At 38.2% G+C, this 20123-nt stretch overlaps 2 protein-coding genes across 3 annotated transcripts; both read right to left on the reverse strand.

The window, feature by feature from the left end:
- Window positions 1–1228: 1228 nt before the first annotated feature.
- LOC144571952 (transferases/nucleotidyltransferase) lies at window positions 1229–6335 on the reverse strand. Of its 2 annotated transcripts, XM_078321347.1 has the most exons (14): window positions 6154–6335; window positions 5965–6060; window positions 5598–5675; window positions 5303–5383; window positions 4717–4786; window positions 4386–4605; window positions 4249–4307; window positions 4047–4096; window positions 3822–3909; window positions 3334–3639; window positions 2705–2797; window positions 2156–2260; window positions 1957–2073; window positions 1229–1460 (listed from the first exon to the last, which is right to left on the reverse strand). In XM_078321347.1, exons 4-14 carry the CDS (start codon window positions 5362–5364, stop codon window positions 1395–1397), a joined length of 1236 nt encoding a protein of 411 aa, XP_078177473.1. In that variant the 5' UTR covers window positions 5365–5383; window positions 5598–5675; window positions 5965–6060; window positions 6154–6335; the 3' UTR covers window positions 1229–1394. The 2 variants fall into 2 exon arrangements, with proteins under 2 accessions (XP_078177473.1, XP_078177472.1); XM_078321346.1 differs by lacking the exon at window positions 4717–4786.
- Window positions 6336–7881: 1546 nt separating this feature from the next.
- On the reverse strand, window positions 7882–18615 carry LOC144571953 (prolyl oligopeptidase family protein). The gene is made up of 6 exons (XM_078321348.1): window positions 18050–18615; window positions 11098–11292; window positions 10958–10987; window positions 9753–10862; window positions 8987–9237; window positions 7882–8363 (listed from the first exon to the last, which is right to left on the reverse strand). Exons 1-6 carry the CDS (start codon window positions 18488–18490, stop codon window positions 8063–8065), a joined length of 2328 nt encoding a protein of 775 aa, XP_078177474.1. The 5' UTR covers window positions 18491–18615; the 3' UTR covers window positions 7882–8062.
- Window positions 18616–20123: the final 1508 nt, after the last annotated feature.

Below are 20123 nucleotides of genomic sequence, written 5' to 3' on the forward strand. Positions count from 1 at the left end.
CAACACCTACTCTTGTGTAGGGTTGTAAATGAGCTGGCTCGAGTCGAGCTGGGCCTTGGCTCAGCTCGTTAATTCTGGCCCGAGCCTGGACTGAGCGAACTGGACTTAGGTCTCCCAAGCCAAAAGCCTTGGCTCATCTTGTGACAAGCCAGTCCGAGCTAGCTCGTGAGCTGACGAGTTGGCTCATTGGACTTTATTGGGCTGCTATTATACAAATTCAAAAATATAAAATAAGAAAACTCATTCATACATGCAACAGCTAAGCCCACTAAATATTATAAATACATGCAACAACCAAGTCAATTCGTGCAACAACCCACTAAATATTATAAATTCATGCAACAATCAAGCCAATTCATACAACATATAAATCAACACAAAAATCAGCTAATGAGCCGAGCTGGTTATGGACCGAGTTGGCTCGGTCTGAGCTGACCTCTAGCTCATCTTGTTTATTTTGGCCCGAGCCTAAGCCAAGCTGGCTCGTTAACAGTTCGGTCCACTATCGAGCGAGCTGTTAGCAAGCAAGCTAGAGTCGAGCCACTAGCTTTTTTGACAGCCTACTCTTGTGTGACTTGGGCCTTTAGACTTTACATATCAGGTCCCCTACTTATAAAGCAGTACTAATGTCTTATGATTATAAGTTCCAACAAGCAAGAATAAACGAAGCATTCATGACAATTGCAAAGAGCTGAAAAAGGCGACAACAAAGCTGACACAGTGTATTCAGTATTTACCAGAACTTTTATTCCGGGCATAGATTTCAGACAAATTGCTCCTATAGAATTCCAGGCTATGGGAGTGCAGTTTGAGCTCTCGTGATTTGTCGGTGGGGGAAAGAAAGCACACCGCTTAGAATGGCTTTTGGGACCCACAAAAATTTGGATTGGAACGGCAAGTGCCATTAATGGGTACTTGACTGTTATCAGTTGGCATTGAATGGGGTTGGTGCCTGTTGGTTGTTACAAATGACAGCACTTCTCATCCAATCTGGCAATAAATGACCATGACATGATACTTTCATGAATCATTGCATTTGCCAAAAGGGCTTCTTAGTTTGTTAAATTAGCAGTAGGAAGAAACATAAAAAAAAAAAAATTTAAATATAACTGTCAGGTTATCAATCCTGCATGCAATGCACAACATACACCCCAAAATAAACTCAAGAAATAAACAATCAAGATACAACAAAGGCAAAAGGGTATGAATGACCAAAGACACCCCAAAATCAACTCAAGAAATGAAACAATCAAAATTTAATCTCATCTGCATAATTCTAAAACAAGGACTAGGGACAGAATTACATGTATAGCAACAAAGATCATGATTAAAAATACAGTGTTCCATTCTAAAAGAGGGAAAAAAGAAAGAAAAAAAGAAAAAACTATCTTAAACTATCTTTTTGGTAGTGGCTCAGACTTGTACTCGCGGCCAGCAGTAATTACATAACCAGCACCAACCTGAGAGGTTTTTAAACAATAATGAGAACAAGGTAAAAAAATTTAACCGGCAACAAAATAAGAATTTGAATGACTCCATCATGTCTCTGTTTTTATCTAGTAAAATAAAATCTAAAACTTGCTAAATAAAACTATCCGATGTGATATATATTATCTTCTCTATAATATTATGACACTCAAACTTCATTTTATTGGAAATCAAGAGCATGAAAACTTTTTTTTTGCAGAAATTGTCCACATCAGGGGATTTTTGCAAACTCTACATGTCTCAGAAAGCAAGGTTAAAATGGCCAAATTTATCATGTGCATGTGGAGATAGTGGTCACATCTAATGATTTTATTTTAGTATCTAGTACTACATTCAATGTCATTAAACTTGTTATTAAATGTATAAAAACAAGGCATTAGCCGAGCACCATAAATGCAGGCATCTGAACCCTCAAAAACAAAAGATGAATATTGATTGCATAATAAGTTGAATAAAGAAGCTGTTTACCTGGCAGTCCTTTAAAGAAGCTCGTTCTTGAATCTGCACATTGCTGCTTATAACAGAGCCTTGAATAGTGCAATTATCTTCAATGGTAACATGATTCATGACAATCGAATTGACAATCTACAGCACAGTTTTTATATTACAAAAATAGCAATTTAAAAGGGTACAGTCAAGACAGGTATGAGAATATGTCAATTGGTACCTTGACATTTGAACCTATTCTGCAGTGACGACCAATCACAGATCGCTTGACACTGCACTTGTCGCCCAAAACTGTACCTTCAGCAATAATGCACTGGCCGCCAGTCTACACAAATTCATACAAGGTAAATAACAGTGAACATAATTAGAGTTATGTGAGTATTATAAAATGCGGTGACGACTAGAAGTTCATAAAAACAGATCAGCCATTAATTTAGCTAAGAGTGAAATCAGGATGCGACTCTAACGCAACAGTGCAGGATGAAAATTCATGTTGTAGCAAAACAAAAATAACTGAAAAGATCGTGAGAGTGTGTCAGGTATCGAAAAGTCTGCCCAATGAGTTCTACAATAGTGCCTTGCGAGGTCGTAGAACTGGTCTACGGTAGCTGTAAGATTGAAATTCACTTCTTTGCTGGGGTAGTGCCAGAGGGCCAAGTACAACAAAAATGCCAAAAAAGAAGAAAACAAAAAAACTAAACATGTACATTTTGAAGAAATCTAGAAACAAAGGTCAAATATTATTAGAACTTTGAAAATAATATGTCACCGTAGTTTTAGCTCCTTGGACAACAGTTGGATGAACAACATTGTTCTGAGCAGAGAAATTGTAGCCAGTAATACCACTAGCCTCCCCTAGCATCTGTAACCCAAGAAAGATAGCATGACCAGATTGCTTCAATCCCAGGATAAACAATGAAAAACACATAATATTTCTGGTAAAGTTCTTTGTCCTGGCCATTGATATTTCTTCAATTTCCATCCTTAACCTTATATCTGATACTTTTGTCAATTTCAGGAGAAAAATGGCAACAGTTTTAATGCAACGAGATCAGACTTGCTAGCTGCCATGACCTTTTTTTTTTCTGGTTATCTTAGCTTTACTTCAACCAACAACGCAAATAGTTGCAGAGTTAGAATACCATACCATAAATAAGTTGTACAGGTAACAAGTTACGCTTAACATCATATGTCATAGGAAGGCCTCAATTGACAATTTCAGTGATGCAGAAAATTAATCAAAAACAAAGTACTCAGCATGATGATGCCATATCCTCTTGATGTTACAACCACCAAGCGAATAGTACTGGTATACTACAAGACAAATACCAGTTCATGGTACTAAAATTAAAAAAATAAATAAAAAAAATTGAAAAACTTGAAGCATAAAATTCTCACATCCCGATTTATGTCGCCAAATGCCTGAACAGAGTTCAGCCGAGAACAGTACTGAGTTTTGCCAGAGAAGTAAACACAGCACTTGTGTGTCTTTTTAGCTGATCGTGATTTATTCAAATCAGAGTCCGAGAAATAAACTCCCTCATAACTGGACGGAGCGATCTCTCTATGTTGAGACAACCATCTTAAATTTTGGTTTGAAGGAACTGCACTATTGATGTTTATATCTTCTGAATGAAATTCTTTGGTTGCACCGTTGCCGGAATCATCAGCTGAATTGTCCCTTTTGGCTGATATTTCTGATCTCTGAGAGAATTTGAGTTAAGAAGTTAAGTGTAGTAAAAGTACCTAGGCATAAAGTACAAATTTAAACTTGGATTCTCTGAATGTGAACCGGTTCTTCAAAATCATGACTACAGTAATGTAATTAGATACAACTAAAAACTTTTAAGCTAATTAAAACAAACCAATGCCAAATAGATAATTACCAGCTGAGTCCTAACAAGGTATGGTAACACATCCTCCTTAATGCTATCAAACTTGTCTTTTCTATCCAATACATCCATCAAAACAGTCCTGTCAGTTTAAACAAATTATGAAGCTTAAAAAATATTAGTTGGCAAATAAGGCACCAAAGATGATAAAGATAGCAGTGAAAAAAAATCAATTTAGAACTGAAATTTGAAAAAAGAAATATTGAAAACTTTTCTAACCTCTTAAAAGCATACACATGAGCATCCATGAAATCGGATCGAATTTCAATCTTGACGCACAAAAACATATTCATTAGTTAGAGAAAAGGAGATCAAACTATGAAGGGATATTGCAAGATAAAGTGTGTGAACTTCAATTAAAGAAAATAGAAACAAACTCATCAAAGAAAATGCAATAACAGAGACACAATATGTACCAGACCTGACCTACAGAACGAAGAATTCCCTTCTGAATATGAATATCCTTTTCCACCTTAGCACCTATGAAAAAACATAAATGATTAACCACATGTATGCACATCTTCAACTATACTGTTGTTGAACACAATGTCATCCCACCTGATACCACATGTAAGAGAAACTGCCTTGTGGGGTCCAGCCCAACTATATTACATCGGCTTGGTTTTTTGGCTTTATCTTTCCCTCCAGAAGAGCTAGAATCAGAAGATCCGCTTACAGGAGCTGGACAAAGCAATGCAGTTACAGCTGCACCGTGCCTCCTATGAGTTGCAGCAATGGCACCGGGAGATATATCAGAGACGAGATCACCACTTACAATCTTCAAAAAGAAGTTAACACTTAGAAACCTAGCAAAATAACAGCAGGGGCGGAGGTACTAGTGTGCTTTAATTTAGACAAAAATATTACAAATACGCTAATGACCCCATACCTTTCGAAAAACAAAAGTCAGTAACTTTATGTACATATTGACCCCCATAGTCCAAATCATGCCTCCGCCCCTGGGTAACAGTTCATTTCAGCAATGAAGACCAAATTAAGTATTAAGCAATCCTAATATTGAGGGTGTTCGGCAAGAGTCACAAGCTTAAAATTTAAGCTGCACTAAGGAGCATCCGTTCGGCAATAAAGTTGAAGAATCACTTTCTTAAGAAGACCTTAAGCTTGGCAAATTGCTTAAGCCATGTAGAACTATGGCTTAAAATCTTGGACAAGCTTAAGAAAAGTGGGCAAAAGAAGCACTAAGAAAGTAGTTTTAAGCTTAATAAAGGAGCACCCATTCAGTGAGCTTAAGACTCCTTAGAGCACTAAGGAGCTCTAAGCCATGGTTGCCGAACACTAAGGAGCTTAAGACTCCTTAGAGCACTAAGGAACACTAAGGTCTATTGTGTGTGTAACCCCAAGAATTTTTTATTATCTACAAAACCAAGCATTAAGGAAGCACCTGATTTACTGCTTACAAGGACCTTTCAATAAGTAATCCAAAATGAGATCACAGAAAAATGCATTTCAATTACCAGAATATCAGTTGCGGTAAGGAAAGGTGCCACAACCCGAATTGCAGCAACAGTGCCAACATCACTAGAAGTTTTAGCTACCTATGAGATATGATTCTAGTCAAATATAACACAGTACTAGATAATTCATTTTTTAATATAAACATACAGGAACATATAAAATTACAAACATATAAATTCTACAAAAGGTAAACAAGTTGATAAGGAACTTGGATTAATTTGCCAATGACAACCAATTTCCAATAAAAAAAAATGTATCAAGATAAAACTTCCAACAGCACAATCCTCAAGTTACCTCAATATTTAGACGATCCATATATGCAACAGATAACCAACTCTCTACATTAGCGGCGGCTTCATCCCCTTCAACTACCTACAGCTCATTTGAAGGAAATAACAAATTTCACTTTTTAAAGTTGCATAACCTTCTTCGTAATTAATAATTATGCATATCTGAGTATCCGACAATCAAATTTCTTAAGCTGCACATGCACTTATCGGTGGTTTTATAGTTGGACCTTGGTCGACATTGGATAATTCCATGTAGAAACTCAACAAGCACTTCGCCAGACTGTACATTAGACTAACAGCACAACAGTCTGGTACTGGTATACAAAAAAAATGAACAAGGTAAACAGAAAGAACAAAAAAAAAAAGCTTACCACAATGATGTTCTTCAGGTTACTAGCCTCAAGTAGCTCAAGCACATAAGAAAGCAAAGGCTTGTTTGCCACTGGAAGAAGCGCTTTTGGCAATTCCTGTAACAATTCATTACATTTCCAAGGAACTGAATTACCACAAGTAAGCTTTCACGAGAACGATCAAATGAGAGGAAGAGAGGGAGAAAATACCTTTGAGACGAGCGGAGAAAGCTTGTCGGACATACCGCCGGCGAGGACGACCACCTGGAAATCCATCGGAGGTTCCATTGGATACGATTATATCGATCAGGACAACGATTAGCGCTTAGGGTTTTGCGCTTCGGTAAGAATTATTATTTGGTGAGGAACATTGACGAGTGACGACTTCTCCACCGTATCTGGTTTCACCGCCACTGCCTACTGGGCCCTGGCTGAGTCAATATTTCCCGATTTTTTTATAAATAGAAAAATAAATAAATATCGAAATAGGGTAGGATTTCGTGAAATTTCAAAATATAAGAAGCAAATGGTAGAATATTATGTGCACTGGACATAATAAATAAGTTCAGCTAATTAAACACTACACTTGTTAATTAACTAAAAAAAGAAAAAAAGTACATTAGGATGTGATAGAGTATCACATCCAGCCAAAACATGCCAACAATTCAAATTGTCTATTGTGTATTGTTTTTCTTAAAAATTTAAAATGTAAACTAATGACCAAAGCAGAAATTCTTTTGTTGGACGTGCTTTACTCTCACGTCCAGTAATTTTTTTTTTTTTAGTTAATTAGCAAATGAAGGAGTTTACAGTTTAGATTAGCCATAACGTTGATGGAATACGATGACTAAATTGCACTCGCACCGTACGGATACGAAGGCGTTAACCATAAGGCGAGTCTGAGCTAGGCTCCTTGTTGAGCACGGCTTAGTTGGGCCTTGTTTGACCGAGATTGTTCCCAGATCCCGGGCTTCCGTTCATTCTTGGGCTTAGCCTCGAATAGAGATCTGTATTCTCAGCCTGACTTTGGTATAGTGTTGAACTTGTGAGTCTTGGGCCTTTTTATTTGCGATCCAAATCCTGGATTATTCTTGACACAAGCAGGGGCGGACCCAATATAGTTCAGAGAGGGGCAGTTGATTCCTCCTGAATTTTGAAATATAATGGAAAATATTTTTACTATTTTTTAAGATTTATAAAAGATGGCAAAAAAATGTCATTTTTTTGTCATCTTTCATAAATTATAAAAAATAGTATAAAAATTTCAAAAATAGTAAAAATTAGTATTCTACAAGTTCATTATATAACTAATTTACCGAACTACTTGAATCAAAGTTTGAAATTTATACAATAGATTTTTAAGATCGAAATACGGAAGGCCTTGTGCTATCTATAGCACATAAGCCTTGCTCTTAATAATTTTTGATGAAATATCAACTATCAAATGACACTCCAATTATATTTAATTTGATGCACAATCAATCGATAAATGCAATAACATTTTTAATTCTTTTTGCCAAATTAACACATTATAAATGATCCCAAACCTAATATAAAGGATTAAGGATTACCGATTATTCCAGACCTAATATATGAGACAATGATGAGGCATGAAAGAAGGCATTTGAACCCTCTTTTAAATATACCTAAAATGTGTCAACCTAAATTTATGAAATTGTTGCAATGATAATATACAAATATCAACATTGTGTTACACAAATGAGAACTTAGAAATTTGAAAGCATAAATTTAAAACATAAATATAGTAAATTTGAAAGCATTAACTTATATGTATTAACCTATGCATGGAATTCACGTGAAGACAACACTCCCAATGGGAACCGCATGGCACTTTCTAATAACAACAAAATTCTCGCTAACCTGCTAGACAAATCTTTGTAACAGTAAAAAACCAAGATCTACAGTTCAAAAATCAAATTTTAATATGCAATACAATCATTTGAAATAATTATATTGCAAAATAATCGTAGAGAGAACGAACATAAAAAAAAAATTCACAAAAAAAAGGTCATAGGAGATGACTTAATAAAAAAACCTTTGTAACGAATAAGAAACATGGGGGGGAAGAGGGTAGGAAGAAACAACTCTAGCTATTTTGTTACAAGCTCCTGTCTATGAATTCCCATATCCTCTCCTCCATATATACACGGTCCATATGACGCCTTGGCATGTGTCGCTCATCTGGAAATATAAGGAGCTCGTACTTCTTTCTAGCTGCAATTAATGCATTAACAAGCCGAGCAGTATGCCTGAAGTGCACATTCTCATCAATCATTCCATGAACCAAGAGCAGGCTTCCCTTCAGTTTGTGGACATGGTGCATTATAGACCCAAACTCGTATGCCTCAGGGTTCTCTAATGGCAATCCCAGGTACTTCTCAGTATAAAATGAGTCATATCTGTGTGATGTAACAATTTTTTACAAGTTTGGTCAATGATGACTTAAATGGATAGTTATAGTTTTTCTCACTGGGAACCATTATCTTTTTGACAAAAGATAATCTTATTCACCAATAAAGATACCTATATTATTGAAATTGCATATTTTCCCCTCTAAATTTCAAAAGTTAACAAATTTTCCCAATGTATTGTCATTTCTATTAAAACTCACTTTAAATATATAAAGTACCTATTTTACCCTTTATTAAAAAATAAAAAAATATATAGCTTGTTTAAGAGAATATTCGATCTTCTAATTAGTCAGTTGTTGTGAGGACAAAAGGTTCGTTTTCTTACTTGTGACGTGCACACAAGTGTAAGCCTAAATGCCAATGTGTATGCATCACAAGTACATAAATGAACCATTTGCCCTCAGAAACCGGTAAGTCCACACCTTTGGTAATAATATATGCAAGCTGTACCATTTCCTAGGTGGTAATTTTGGAGGTAATGATAATTAAAGCTGGAGCTACATCATAATTAAAGCTGGAAAGGTAATGATTGATAATTGGTACCCATATGCATTTCTGTAGCCATTAAATATTAGTTGGAGGCCTAACAAGCAATAGGTAGAATTTCATACCCATCCCAAGAGGTCACTGGGGCACCTGACACAGCACACCGAAAGACATCAGGGTATCTAACAAGGCACATGGCTGAGAGATAACCACCATAGCTCCATCCGTAGATACCAATGTGGTCAGCCTTAGCAAGACCCTGCTTCACAAGCCACTCTACCCCAGCCAGCTGGTCGTCAGCATCCGTCCGACCAAACTTCTGCTTTAGGTGGGACTCAAACTCAAGGCCCCGCCTCGCAGTGCCCCGGTTATCAAGCTGTTAAGATAAAAGTTATAAGCATGATTGGAGGCTTCGAGATATTGCAAACAAAAATCAGTTTCTTTTTACTTGATAAAAAAAATATCAAGGGTTGGGATAGAAGTTATAAGCATTTAGAATCTCTGAGCCATTACAGAACAATAAGTTCTGTTTACTTAATAATAAATATCAAGATGTTGGGATTCAATTATGACAATGATTTAAATGCTCCAAGCCATTTATCAAAAAGAACAGTTCTACTTACTGATAAAAGAATAATATCCAGGGTTTGTACTGTAATTCAAATGATTGGCCCATTTTATGAACCTCTGGTGGATCAAAGAAATCCCCTCAAGCAAGGTACAGCACGGATAGGTAAACCTAAACATTAAAAAGAGAGGGCTATATATCTATCGGGAACAAGAAGGTCCAAGTATGAATTAACAGTTTAATTTACTAAACTACCAACAATTCTGGGTTTGTTTAGGTCTACGTTCACTCCAATTGTAAATAAAAATATATTAATGGTATACCTTCCAAACTAAAATCCCTTTACTCCGAAGGTACTGAGCTCTCATATCAACTGTATTAACCCACGTGTCGCATACCAACTGTACACTAGGTCCTCCGTAAACATTAACCATTGTCCTGTACGGTGGAGGTCCATACTTCTTCTCATCAGGCAAGTACAGAGCTCCATAAAGCGATGTGCCGTCATTAGCCGATATCTGAATAATCTCTGGTGCCAAATTCTGAAGCTGCCTCAACCTTGGCACGGTTAGGGGCTGTTCGAACAGAGGCAATATTACCCTCCCATCGTGCAACGAACATAGCAATATTCTTGGTGGAGACTTCAAAGAGTCATGAATATCAATAAACTGCTGGAACTGGTGATCAAGAGTTACGATGTGCCTCCCGTCACCATATGTTAGCCTCTGTGGTGTCGGCAAAGGAATACTCCAATCAGGGAATAGATTAGTACAATATAGATTAGTGTTTAGTGGCCCATCCATTGTGGCAGTGAAGTAGAGCAGACCACCGCTTTCATTCACACCGACTATTTGCTCAACCAACCATTCTCCCTCAGTGATGGGGCCCATGCAATTCCCATTCCTGTCATGTAGGTACAAATGTTTGTATCCAGTTTTCTCGCTTGCCCATAGAAAAGCACCCGAATAAGTGTTCCCGCCTTTGTTAAGAGGCACAAAACAATCATGCAAACTGACCCACACATCATTTTCTTCTTCTAATAACACTTCCTTTCGTCCTGTGTCAATATCCAACTTCAGGAGTTTGAGTTTTGTGTGTAACCGGTTTAGAACCTGGGCTGTGAGGGTGTTACCATGGGTCCAGTTGACTCTCGCAAGGTACTCGTACTCTCCATGGACATTGTCTTGTGTGCCACACAAGAGCTCCATCCAAACTGTGTCACCACCATAAACAGGGACAACTCCCAGCCGAACTCTTACATTAGACTCCCCAGTAAATGGATAGGCATGGTCTTCCTGGGCTTGTTGGCCGACAAAACTCTTGCCTTGATGCATAATTCGAAAAAGAGGGATGTCTGATGAATCAACTTCAGTAAATGCCAAGTGTTTACTATTGGGGGACCACCAGAAGCCAATCTTTCGTTCCATCTCTTCCTAAATGAAGATATTTTAAATAGTTCAGACAGGAAAGGTTGAAATTATAGAGATAGATTTGAGAATGATATTGATAATGTTTTCTCATAGATCACCTGCGCAATGTACTCAGCAAGGCCATGAGTCTGAAATGATAAAACAGATCAGACCTGTCAGATATTGAAAGAAAGGTAAGATAGGTTACTGCAATTAAAGAAAAAGGTACAAGGTCTTGAGAATTTAAAGGATGACCGACCTTTCCATTTCCCTTCGCACCATAGGTTAATTGTCTAGTCTCACCGTCACAAAGATCGAATACATGTAACTCATCATCTCTCACAAATGCTATCAGGTTTCCATCAGGAGACAAATGGGGGTCTATGATGGGTGACTCACCAGAACTGGGTAGCTTCAATTCTGGTTCTGAGCCACAGAGATCTTGAAAGTAGATCTGCTCATGCAAGTAAGACAAATCAAACAAAATTATTTTTTAATTCAAAGTTAGGATAACAAAGCATAAGATTCAACAATGCTTTAAAAATGTCAAGGGTTTATGAAGCACACATCACTGTAAAGAATATTAGAACCCTCAAAATCCCATATTATATTAGCTTACTATCCAACCACACTTTTGTTAAACCACACTTTCTATAAGAAAGCAAACCGAGGATGAGATGAAAAACCATGCATCCCCTTAGGCCATTTTTGTGCCCCGTCCCTCCAGAAAGAAAGGTTTGGTTTATTATCTACCTGCCATTTTGTCATCATTTCAGAAAATAATAAAATATTCTCGTCCTATCAAATCAGTTGGTCAATAACTGCAAAATGATAGGCATGTGAGATTTACACTCTATCAGTTAATCTCCATTAAATTCAAAAAGAGCGAGATTGAATTGTTTATTTACTTGTAAAATAACAACGAAATTGTCAAGAGATAAGGTGAATTGGGGCAAATTATCGCCAATTTGGGCAAGAATACGGGTCACCGTTTAAATGAAGAGGCGTCACTGAATCTGGGTCCCACTTCAATAGAGGGGAGTATGACCGTTAGAGAGGAGGATAGCTGTACAGTGGACCCCAGTATTAAAGAACAGGAGAAGATAGGTGCTGTTTCAACTGGAGAGGATGATGTCAAGCAGTTAGCAAAGTTTGTTGAGTCGCAGGAAGAGCGGGAGGTCCCCATCTGACATGGCAAGCGCAATAGAGCGTTTTACTTTATCAAATAGAATAATTTATTTTTCATAAGTCATCGCCTATATATAGGTAATCCATCTGTTGTTTCATTTTCATGTTGAGATAAACCTTTCTTTGCAATTTTCCTTTTCTTCTCCACAGCTTTGCTGTTGTATCTCCTCTGAAATTAATACAAAATAGAGATTGTTTTTCTCTGAATTTGTGAGTTGTTGCTTTTGAGATAATCTGAGATTGCTTGTGAGGTTGAGGTCGTGACAGATTTGGTATCAGAGCGTCTCGATTGCATCTGGGAGAAGGAAAATCGAGATGGCAGCAAACACTCGAAGTAGGACGCAAACTGAGATAACTCTAGAGCTAGAGGCTATGCAAGATCGGGTCATCCGATCTGAGTCGTCTCAACTCGAGATTGGCAGTAAGGTGAATCTGATAGAGAACCAGTTGGGAATGGTAGCTCGAGACACAACCGCTAATACTCAAGCTCTCACCGCCATGATCCAGCAGATGGCAGAGATGCAGAGAACTATCAGTCACCACTTTGCTAATGCGAGACCAGTGATCAATGAGACTAGTGGAATCGGCGATAGAGAGGCCGGTTCTGGTTCCACTATCAGAGATGGAGCCGAGATAGGTGCTGCTGGGAGTATACCGGTTACTGGTACCAATCCAGATCCAGAAAATCGGAGGCGAGAACGAGACCAAAGGCAAGTGGATAATCAGCAACTTAGGTATAATCTGCCTCGTTATGATTTCCCCAGTTTTGATGGTACTGAACCAACTGAATGGAGAGAAGAGTGTGAACTTTACTTTGACATGTTTCAAACTCCTGAAGTGTTCAAATCTCGGTTAGCCACTATGCACTTCCGAGGTGAGGCAAAAGATTGGTTCCGGTGTTATAAAATTGCAAATCCTCAGCCTCCATGGCCAGATTTAGTGATTTTAGTGAAAGAGATTTTTGTTGGCAAATCTGATAAACCGGTTGATGAGTTCAAAAAGGTACATCAAACTGGTAGAGTGGAGGAATATGTGAAGTTGTTCCTGCAAGCCAAGTCCAGATTGACTTACATGAGACATATTGATAGTGAGGAATTCTATGTAGAAGGGTTCATTTCGGGGCTACGAGATGAGATCAAACACACCATAGAGATGTTCAACCCCTTGACAGTGAATGAAGCTGTTAAATACGCCAAACAAATAGAGCTATTTCTAGACAGTGCTCTAAAAAGATCTCCGGTTACAACTAGACCCTCACATTTTGCTAATGCTAAAACACCCCAATTCACTGATGGGAGAGGGAGGAGGGAGGCACCCCTCATGATTAAGGCCGCACCCAACCACAATCCTATGTCACTAGATCAGAAGAGGGCTTTAGGGTTGTGTTTTAAGTGCAACGAGAAATGGAGCCAAGGGCATAAGTGTCAATCTAAAAGAATATTGGTTCTAGAAAATGAAGAAGAAGAAGAAGGAGATGAGGCACAAGCATGGCAGCAAGAGATGATGCAACAGTTGCAAATTGTGCAAGAGGGTGGCTCAGATAGTGAGGTACAAGGAGATTTGGCAGTGGTGAATTTGTGTACTCTCCATAATAACCCCAACAGCAAAACATTGATATTCAAAGGGGAAATAAATCAAGTGCCTGTGTGTGCATTCATTGACAGTGGTAGCACACACTCATTTGTCAATCCCTATCTGGTACACAACCTAGACTTAACCACCAAACAAACCCCAACACTGAATGTGAGAATTGCAAATGGTACCAAGATGAGTACTGATCAAATGTGTCCTAATCTAAATTTCAAGCTGCAGCAAAATGATTTTGAATCTGACCTGAGAGTGTTGGATGTCAATGGGTTTGATTTATTGTTGGGCATGGACTGGTTATCAAGCATGAGTCCCATGTTCCTTGATTGGAAGAAAGGCATAATGAAGATGAGGAGTAAAGGCAAACCAGTGAGTCTAGAAGTTGAGGATGTGAATGCAGCTGTACACTTGTGCAAAGGGATTACACAGTTATTAGAGGGAAAGGAAAAAGGTGACCAAGTGATGATAGCACATCTGTTCAAAATTGAGGGTGAAGAAGAGGAGAAGGTGCAGCATGAGAACCCAAAATTACAACCTATATTGGAGGAGTACAAAACTCTATTTTCTGAACCCAAAACCCTTCCTCCCAAAAGAGATATTGACCACCAAATACATCTAAAACCTGACTCCAAACCCATAAGCCTTAGACCTTATAGGTTCTCCTACTATCAGAAAATTGAAATTAAAAAAATAGTAGAAGAACTCCTCAAACAAAATTTCATACAACCATCCACAAGTGACTACTCCTCCCCTATTTTGTTAGTGAAAAAGAAGGATCAGACTTGGAGAATGTGTGTAGACTATAGGAAGCTCAATACCAATACAATCAAAAATAAGTACCCCATACCCATTATAGAGGATCTGTTGGATGAGCTGAAGGGGGCTGTGGTGTTTACCAAACTAGACCTAAGATCCGGATATCATCAGATAAGGATGCATGAAAGAGATATTCCAAAAACAGCCTTTCATACCCATGAAGGGTTGTATGAGTTTAAAGTGATGCCTTTTGGACTCACCAATGCCCCAGCTACTTTCTAGTCACTGATGAACTCCATATTCAAGCCATTTTTGAGAAAATTTATCTTGGTTTTCTTTGATGATATTTTGATCTATAGCAAAGACCTTGATTCTCATGTGGGGCATGTGCAGAAAGCTTTTGAAGTCTTAGAACAAAACCAGTTGTATTTGAAGAAGAGCAAGTGTGAATTTGGGGTTCCTAAAATTGAGTATCTTGGTCACATCATCTCTCAAAAGGGTGTGGCAACTGACCCAAGTAAAATCGAAGCAATGAAGAGTTGGCCGATACCTAAAGATGTAAGAGCACTAAGAGGGTTCCTTGGTTTGACTGGGTACTACAGAAAATTTGTAAAAGGGTATGGACTGATTTCTAAACCCCTTACTGATTTGTTAAAAAAGGGAGCTTTCAAGTGGAGTGAAGAGGCTCAACTAGCTTTTGAAGCATTAAAAGAGGCTATGATGCAAGCACCTGTGTTGGCACTACCAGATTTCACACAACAGTTTACTATTGAAACCGATGCAAGTAGAGAAGGAATTGGTGCTGTGCTCATGCAAGGTCGGAGGCCATTGGCATATTTGAGTAAGAAGTTGGGTCCAAAGAATCAGTTGCTATCCACTTATGAAAAGGAATTTTTAGCTCTCTTAACTGCCATCACTAAATGGAGACACTATCTGCTTGGGGGTAAATTTGTCATAAAAACTGACCATGTCAGTCTGAAATATTTGTTAGAGCAAAAGATTAACACAGCCAGCCAGCATAAGGGGTTAAGTAGATTGATGGGACTGGACTATGTCATTGAATATAAGAAAGGAGTAGAGAATAGGGTTGCTGATGCTTTGTCAAGAAGAGGAGTAGAAGAGGTAGAGACAATTGAACTTATGGCAGTTACTGAATTGATTCCTCAATGGGTGCAAGATGTTCAAAGCAGCTATGAAGGTGACACATGGGTAGAGAGCTTGAAGGCAAAACTAGATGAAGCAGCAGTCAATAAGGAAAAGCACAACCACCTGACTCAACACATGCAAATTATCAGGTACAAGGGTAGGATTTGTGTGGGTGATGCAGGAAATTGGAGACATGTAATAATTAAGGAATTGCATGCTTCTAATTTAGGGGGGCATTCGGGAATAACAGCCACATATCAAAGGGTAAAGAGGTCTTTTTATTGGCCAAACCTTAAGAGTGACATCCATCACTTTGTTAGTCACTGTGAGGTTTGTCAACTAAATAAGACAGAAAAGATTTCTAGTCCTGGGTTGTTACAACCATTACCAGTGCCAAATGAAGCATGGTGTAGCATTGGCATGGACTTTATTACGGGACTACCCAAGTCAGAAGGCAAGGAGGTTATTTTGGTCATTGTTGACCGATTAACTAAATATGCACATTTTCTTCCCCTATCTCACCCATTCAAAGCTGCTGATGTTGCTCAAGTATTTCTAGACTCAGTTTATAAGTTACATGGGCTGCCACATGATATTATATCGGATAGAGATCCAGTTTTCACTAGCAAGTTTTGGCAAGAGTTAATGGAGAAGTTGGAGGTGAAACTCAATATGAGTACTGCATACCACCCCCAAACAGATGGGCAAACCGAACGGGTGAATCAGTGCTTAGAGACGTATCTGAGATGCATGGTTTATGAGAAGCAAAAAAGTTGGATGAAATATCTGACATTGGCTGAGTGGTGGTATAACACTACCTATCACAGTGCGATAAAGATGTCGCCTTTCCAGGCACTATACGGGTATGAACCACCACAATTGGGGCTAGGTAGTGCTCCTAAGAGTTCGGTGGAGGCAGTTAACTCATTGTTAAAAGACAGGCAAGAGACATTAAGACAATTGAAAGCGAATTTGAGCAAAGCTCAAGCACGAAACAAGCAATTTGCTGACAAGAATAGAAGCGAGAGAAAATTCAAAGAAGGAGATTGGGTTTACCTGAAATTGCAGCCATACCGACAAGTATCGGTATCTGGAGTGAAGAATCAAAAGCTCAGTGCTCGTTACTGTGGTCCCTATGAAGTGCTACAAAGAGTTGTTACCAGGGCGTACCGGCTGAACTTGCCAGCTGGATCAATGATCCATCCAATCTTCCACGTGTCACAGCTCAAAGCACGTGTTGGAGACACTCAAGCGGTGTCACCTACTCTCCCTCTTGTCAGCCCGGCTGGAGTGTTACAGTTGAAACCCCTTGCTGTCCTTGCTCGAAGAATGGTCAAAAAGAGGAATGCTGCAGAGACTCAGTTGCTCATTCAGTGGGTTAATCAAACAAAAGAAGATGCGACATGGGAGGACTACAAAGAAATAGAGTTGAGATTTCCAGAATTTCTTCTCGAGGTCGAGAAGGTTTTGAAGGAGGGAGGAATGTCAAGAGATGAAGGTGAATTGGGGCAAATTATCGCCAATTTGGGCAAGAATACGGGTCACCGTTTAAATGAAGAGGCGTCACTGAATCTGGGTCCCACTTCAATAGAGGGGAGTATGACCGTTAGAGAGGAGGATAGCTGTACAGTGGACCCCAGTATTAAAGAACAGGAGAAGATAGGTGCTGTTTCAACTGGAGAGGATGATGTCAAGCAGTTAGCAAAGTTTGTTGAGTCGCAGGAAGAGCGGGAGGTCCCCATCTGACATGGCAAGCGCAATAGAGCGTTTTACTTTATCAAATAGAATAATTTATTTTTCATAAGTCATCGCCTATATATAGGTAATCCATCTGTTGTTTCATTTTCATGTTGAGATAAACCTTTCTTTGCAATTTTCCTTTTCTTCTCCACAGCTTTGCTGTTGTATCTCCTCTGAAATTAATACAAAATAGAGATTGTTTTTCTCTGAATTTGTGAGTTGTTGCTTTTGAGATAATCTGAGATTGCTTGTGAGGTTGAGGTCGTGACAGAAATTCTATTTTTGCTATTAATTGAATTGAATTTACTGGGCAAGCTTCAATTTTTTTTTTAAAAAAAGGGGAGGTAAGGGTCTTAGGCTGTTAAAACCATTTTTGTAAATAAAAAGCTTTGAATTTGAGAACAGTGGTGTCTATAGTTTCTTGAAAGATTTGTTCTTGTTAATATCGTAAATTAATTTAATTCAGCGTCTAGCGAAATGCTATTGACTTGGGAGCACCCTATACAAAATTTCTAGCACCATCAATAAAAAGAAACAATTTAATAACAAGAACCCCAACTGTTATTCCTACAAAGAAGCAGCATATTTTTCTCTATAAATTGTAATTGCCCCATTGACAAATTACAAAACATTATTAAGGCCGTGACTGAAGTGGATAACAGGTCATGGGTAATAGCCTTCTCCATCAAACAAGTTGTGTCAGTGGCATTTCACAGACAGTGACAAGTTGGACAGGGCCAACTGTATAACAGGCACAAGCAAAACAGATGACAAAAAAAGAACAGGAAACAAACCCCAGAAGGCAATGGGACAATAATACCGCCGCGTGGCCCGAGTGCGGGTCGCCTTGGCCTCCATTCAAACCGTGTGACCCCGAGCCCTCTTTCCCTGGCCCTCTCCCTTCTCAGCTTCTCCTCCACTGACAAGCTCCCTTCATCGAGCCCACCTCCAGGCGGCGCAAATACCATCTCCTGCCGCTTCGAGGCCGGATCAAATGTGAAGACTTTGCGGTACAGTGTGCCCTCGGGACTGAGAAGGAACGCGATCCGACGGTCATCGGGGCTAAAGCTGATCGAAGAAGGAACCGCACCGTAGCCCGGCAGGGGCAGCCGCGCGGTCTCCTCGTGGTCTAGGAAAAATGGTTGGTCGGGAAGAGTCATTGCTGAGGGGTCGTAGTCGTCGTGGCGAGGTTTCTTGTTCTTCGCCTCCGCCTCAATAGGTCCCGGCGACTGCATCTGGAGAGGAGGAGATCGGATCAGAGGGGCGAGGCTGAGGTCTGATTCTGAAGACTCAGTCAAGTCAGTCTTTTCCTTTTTGCGGAACAGGCAAAGGTAAAGTCTAAGACACTGTTTTGTGTACTTTGTGTCTTTTAAAATTTGGATGGGATGGGACTGAAGAACTGAATCCGTATCAACTCAGGTACCTGAGGTACAAGTTACGAATCCAAACCATTATTTAACGTAGCACGAATCTCATAGAAGACCCCTACAGTGTCACTAGGCTCCAGATTGGATTTGGACTGACTGGAATTAATCTGGACCGTAAATTTTTTTCAATTGTACCTCAGGTACCTGGGGAGACACGGGAACTGGAACGGAAAGGATGTTTGTTTTCTTTTTTCTTGATCTTTCAATTTAACGTGTTCTTTTTCAAATATTTAAATAACCCCTTTAATATTAATAATTACAAAAGTAACTACATCTCCGTAACGGCTTTAAAATAATGAAATATGTTCATTTAATATTAATAATTACAAAATTTACTACATCTCCGTAACGGCCTTAAAATAATAAAATCTGTTCATACAATTAGTCCAATTGTATCGTATCCAATATTATTATTAAGTAAAAATACGAATAAATATTTTTTCAACTGTGTATTTTTGTTTTCAAAATTTTTTTGGTTTATATTTTTAGGTATTAAGGCGTTTTTTTTATAACAAAATATACACTTAAGATTATATTAAGATAGGTAGCAAGAAATATTTTCATTTTAGCTCATAATTAAGCATGAAAACGAAATCATTTTGGAACAATGTTTAAAATTTAAAAACAAAATCGTCTCTGGTGTGGCCAATCACAATCCAACAGCAACCTATTATCCAACAAAACAGTCGAATTAAAGAAGAAATCTATCTTGACTAACTTTGAGGCACATATAATAAATTATTTGATGGCCACAAGGTCAGGATATTTAAAAAGAAAAGAACAAGACAACACAAGATACAAAAATGAGACTTTTCCAACTCTTTAACAAAAAAAAAAAAAAAAAAAAAAAAAAAACGAGCAGATTACTTGATAAAGGAGGCAATTGAACGACAATAAATGAAATCTTCTATATTTTTTATTATGTAGTCTTTTAGTTCGTATGTAGTTAACATTATTAAATTCAAAAATATTAAATCCGAAACAAAATATTGACTTAGTTTAAAATAATCTCGATTGTAACTTGTAAGAAATAATATTGAATGTTATTTTTCCAAAACTAAGCACTTAGCCAAGATTGTCATCATTTGAAATGAGCATCAGCACTTCTGCACTTGGCCATAAATTTCATGGACCCTAATAATTATCTCCACACTTCTATCATCGTATTTATTCTCACATTAACTTCCATAACTATTATTGGAGGACCATAAAAACTCTAACACTGATGTATTTATACTTATACACTAGAATATTTACACATATGTATAAATACTTGAATAATTACCTCATATATGTTCATCGTGATGAATATTTTTTTGTATGAATAAATAATTAGTGGGGACCATAGTACAACCTCTAATTTTAGAAGTTGACATTTTAATTTTAGAAGTGTTTAAATAATTAGTGTAGACCATAGTAGTACCTCTAAATAATTGTCACA

This window comes from Carex rostrata, chromosome 19 (genome assembly GCF_964058835.1).
Source record: "Carex rostrata chromosome 19, lpCarRost1.2, whole genome shotgun sequence".
Lineage (NCBI taxonomy): Eukaryota > Viridiplantae > Streptophyta > Magnoliopsida > Poales > Cyperaceae > Carex > Carex rostrata.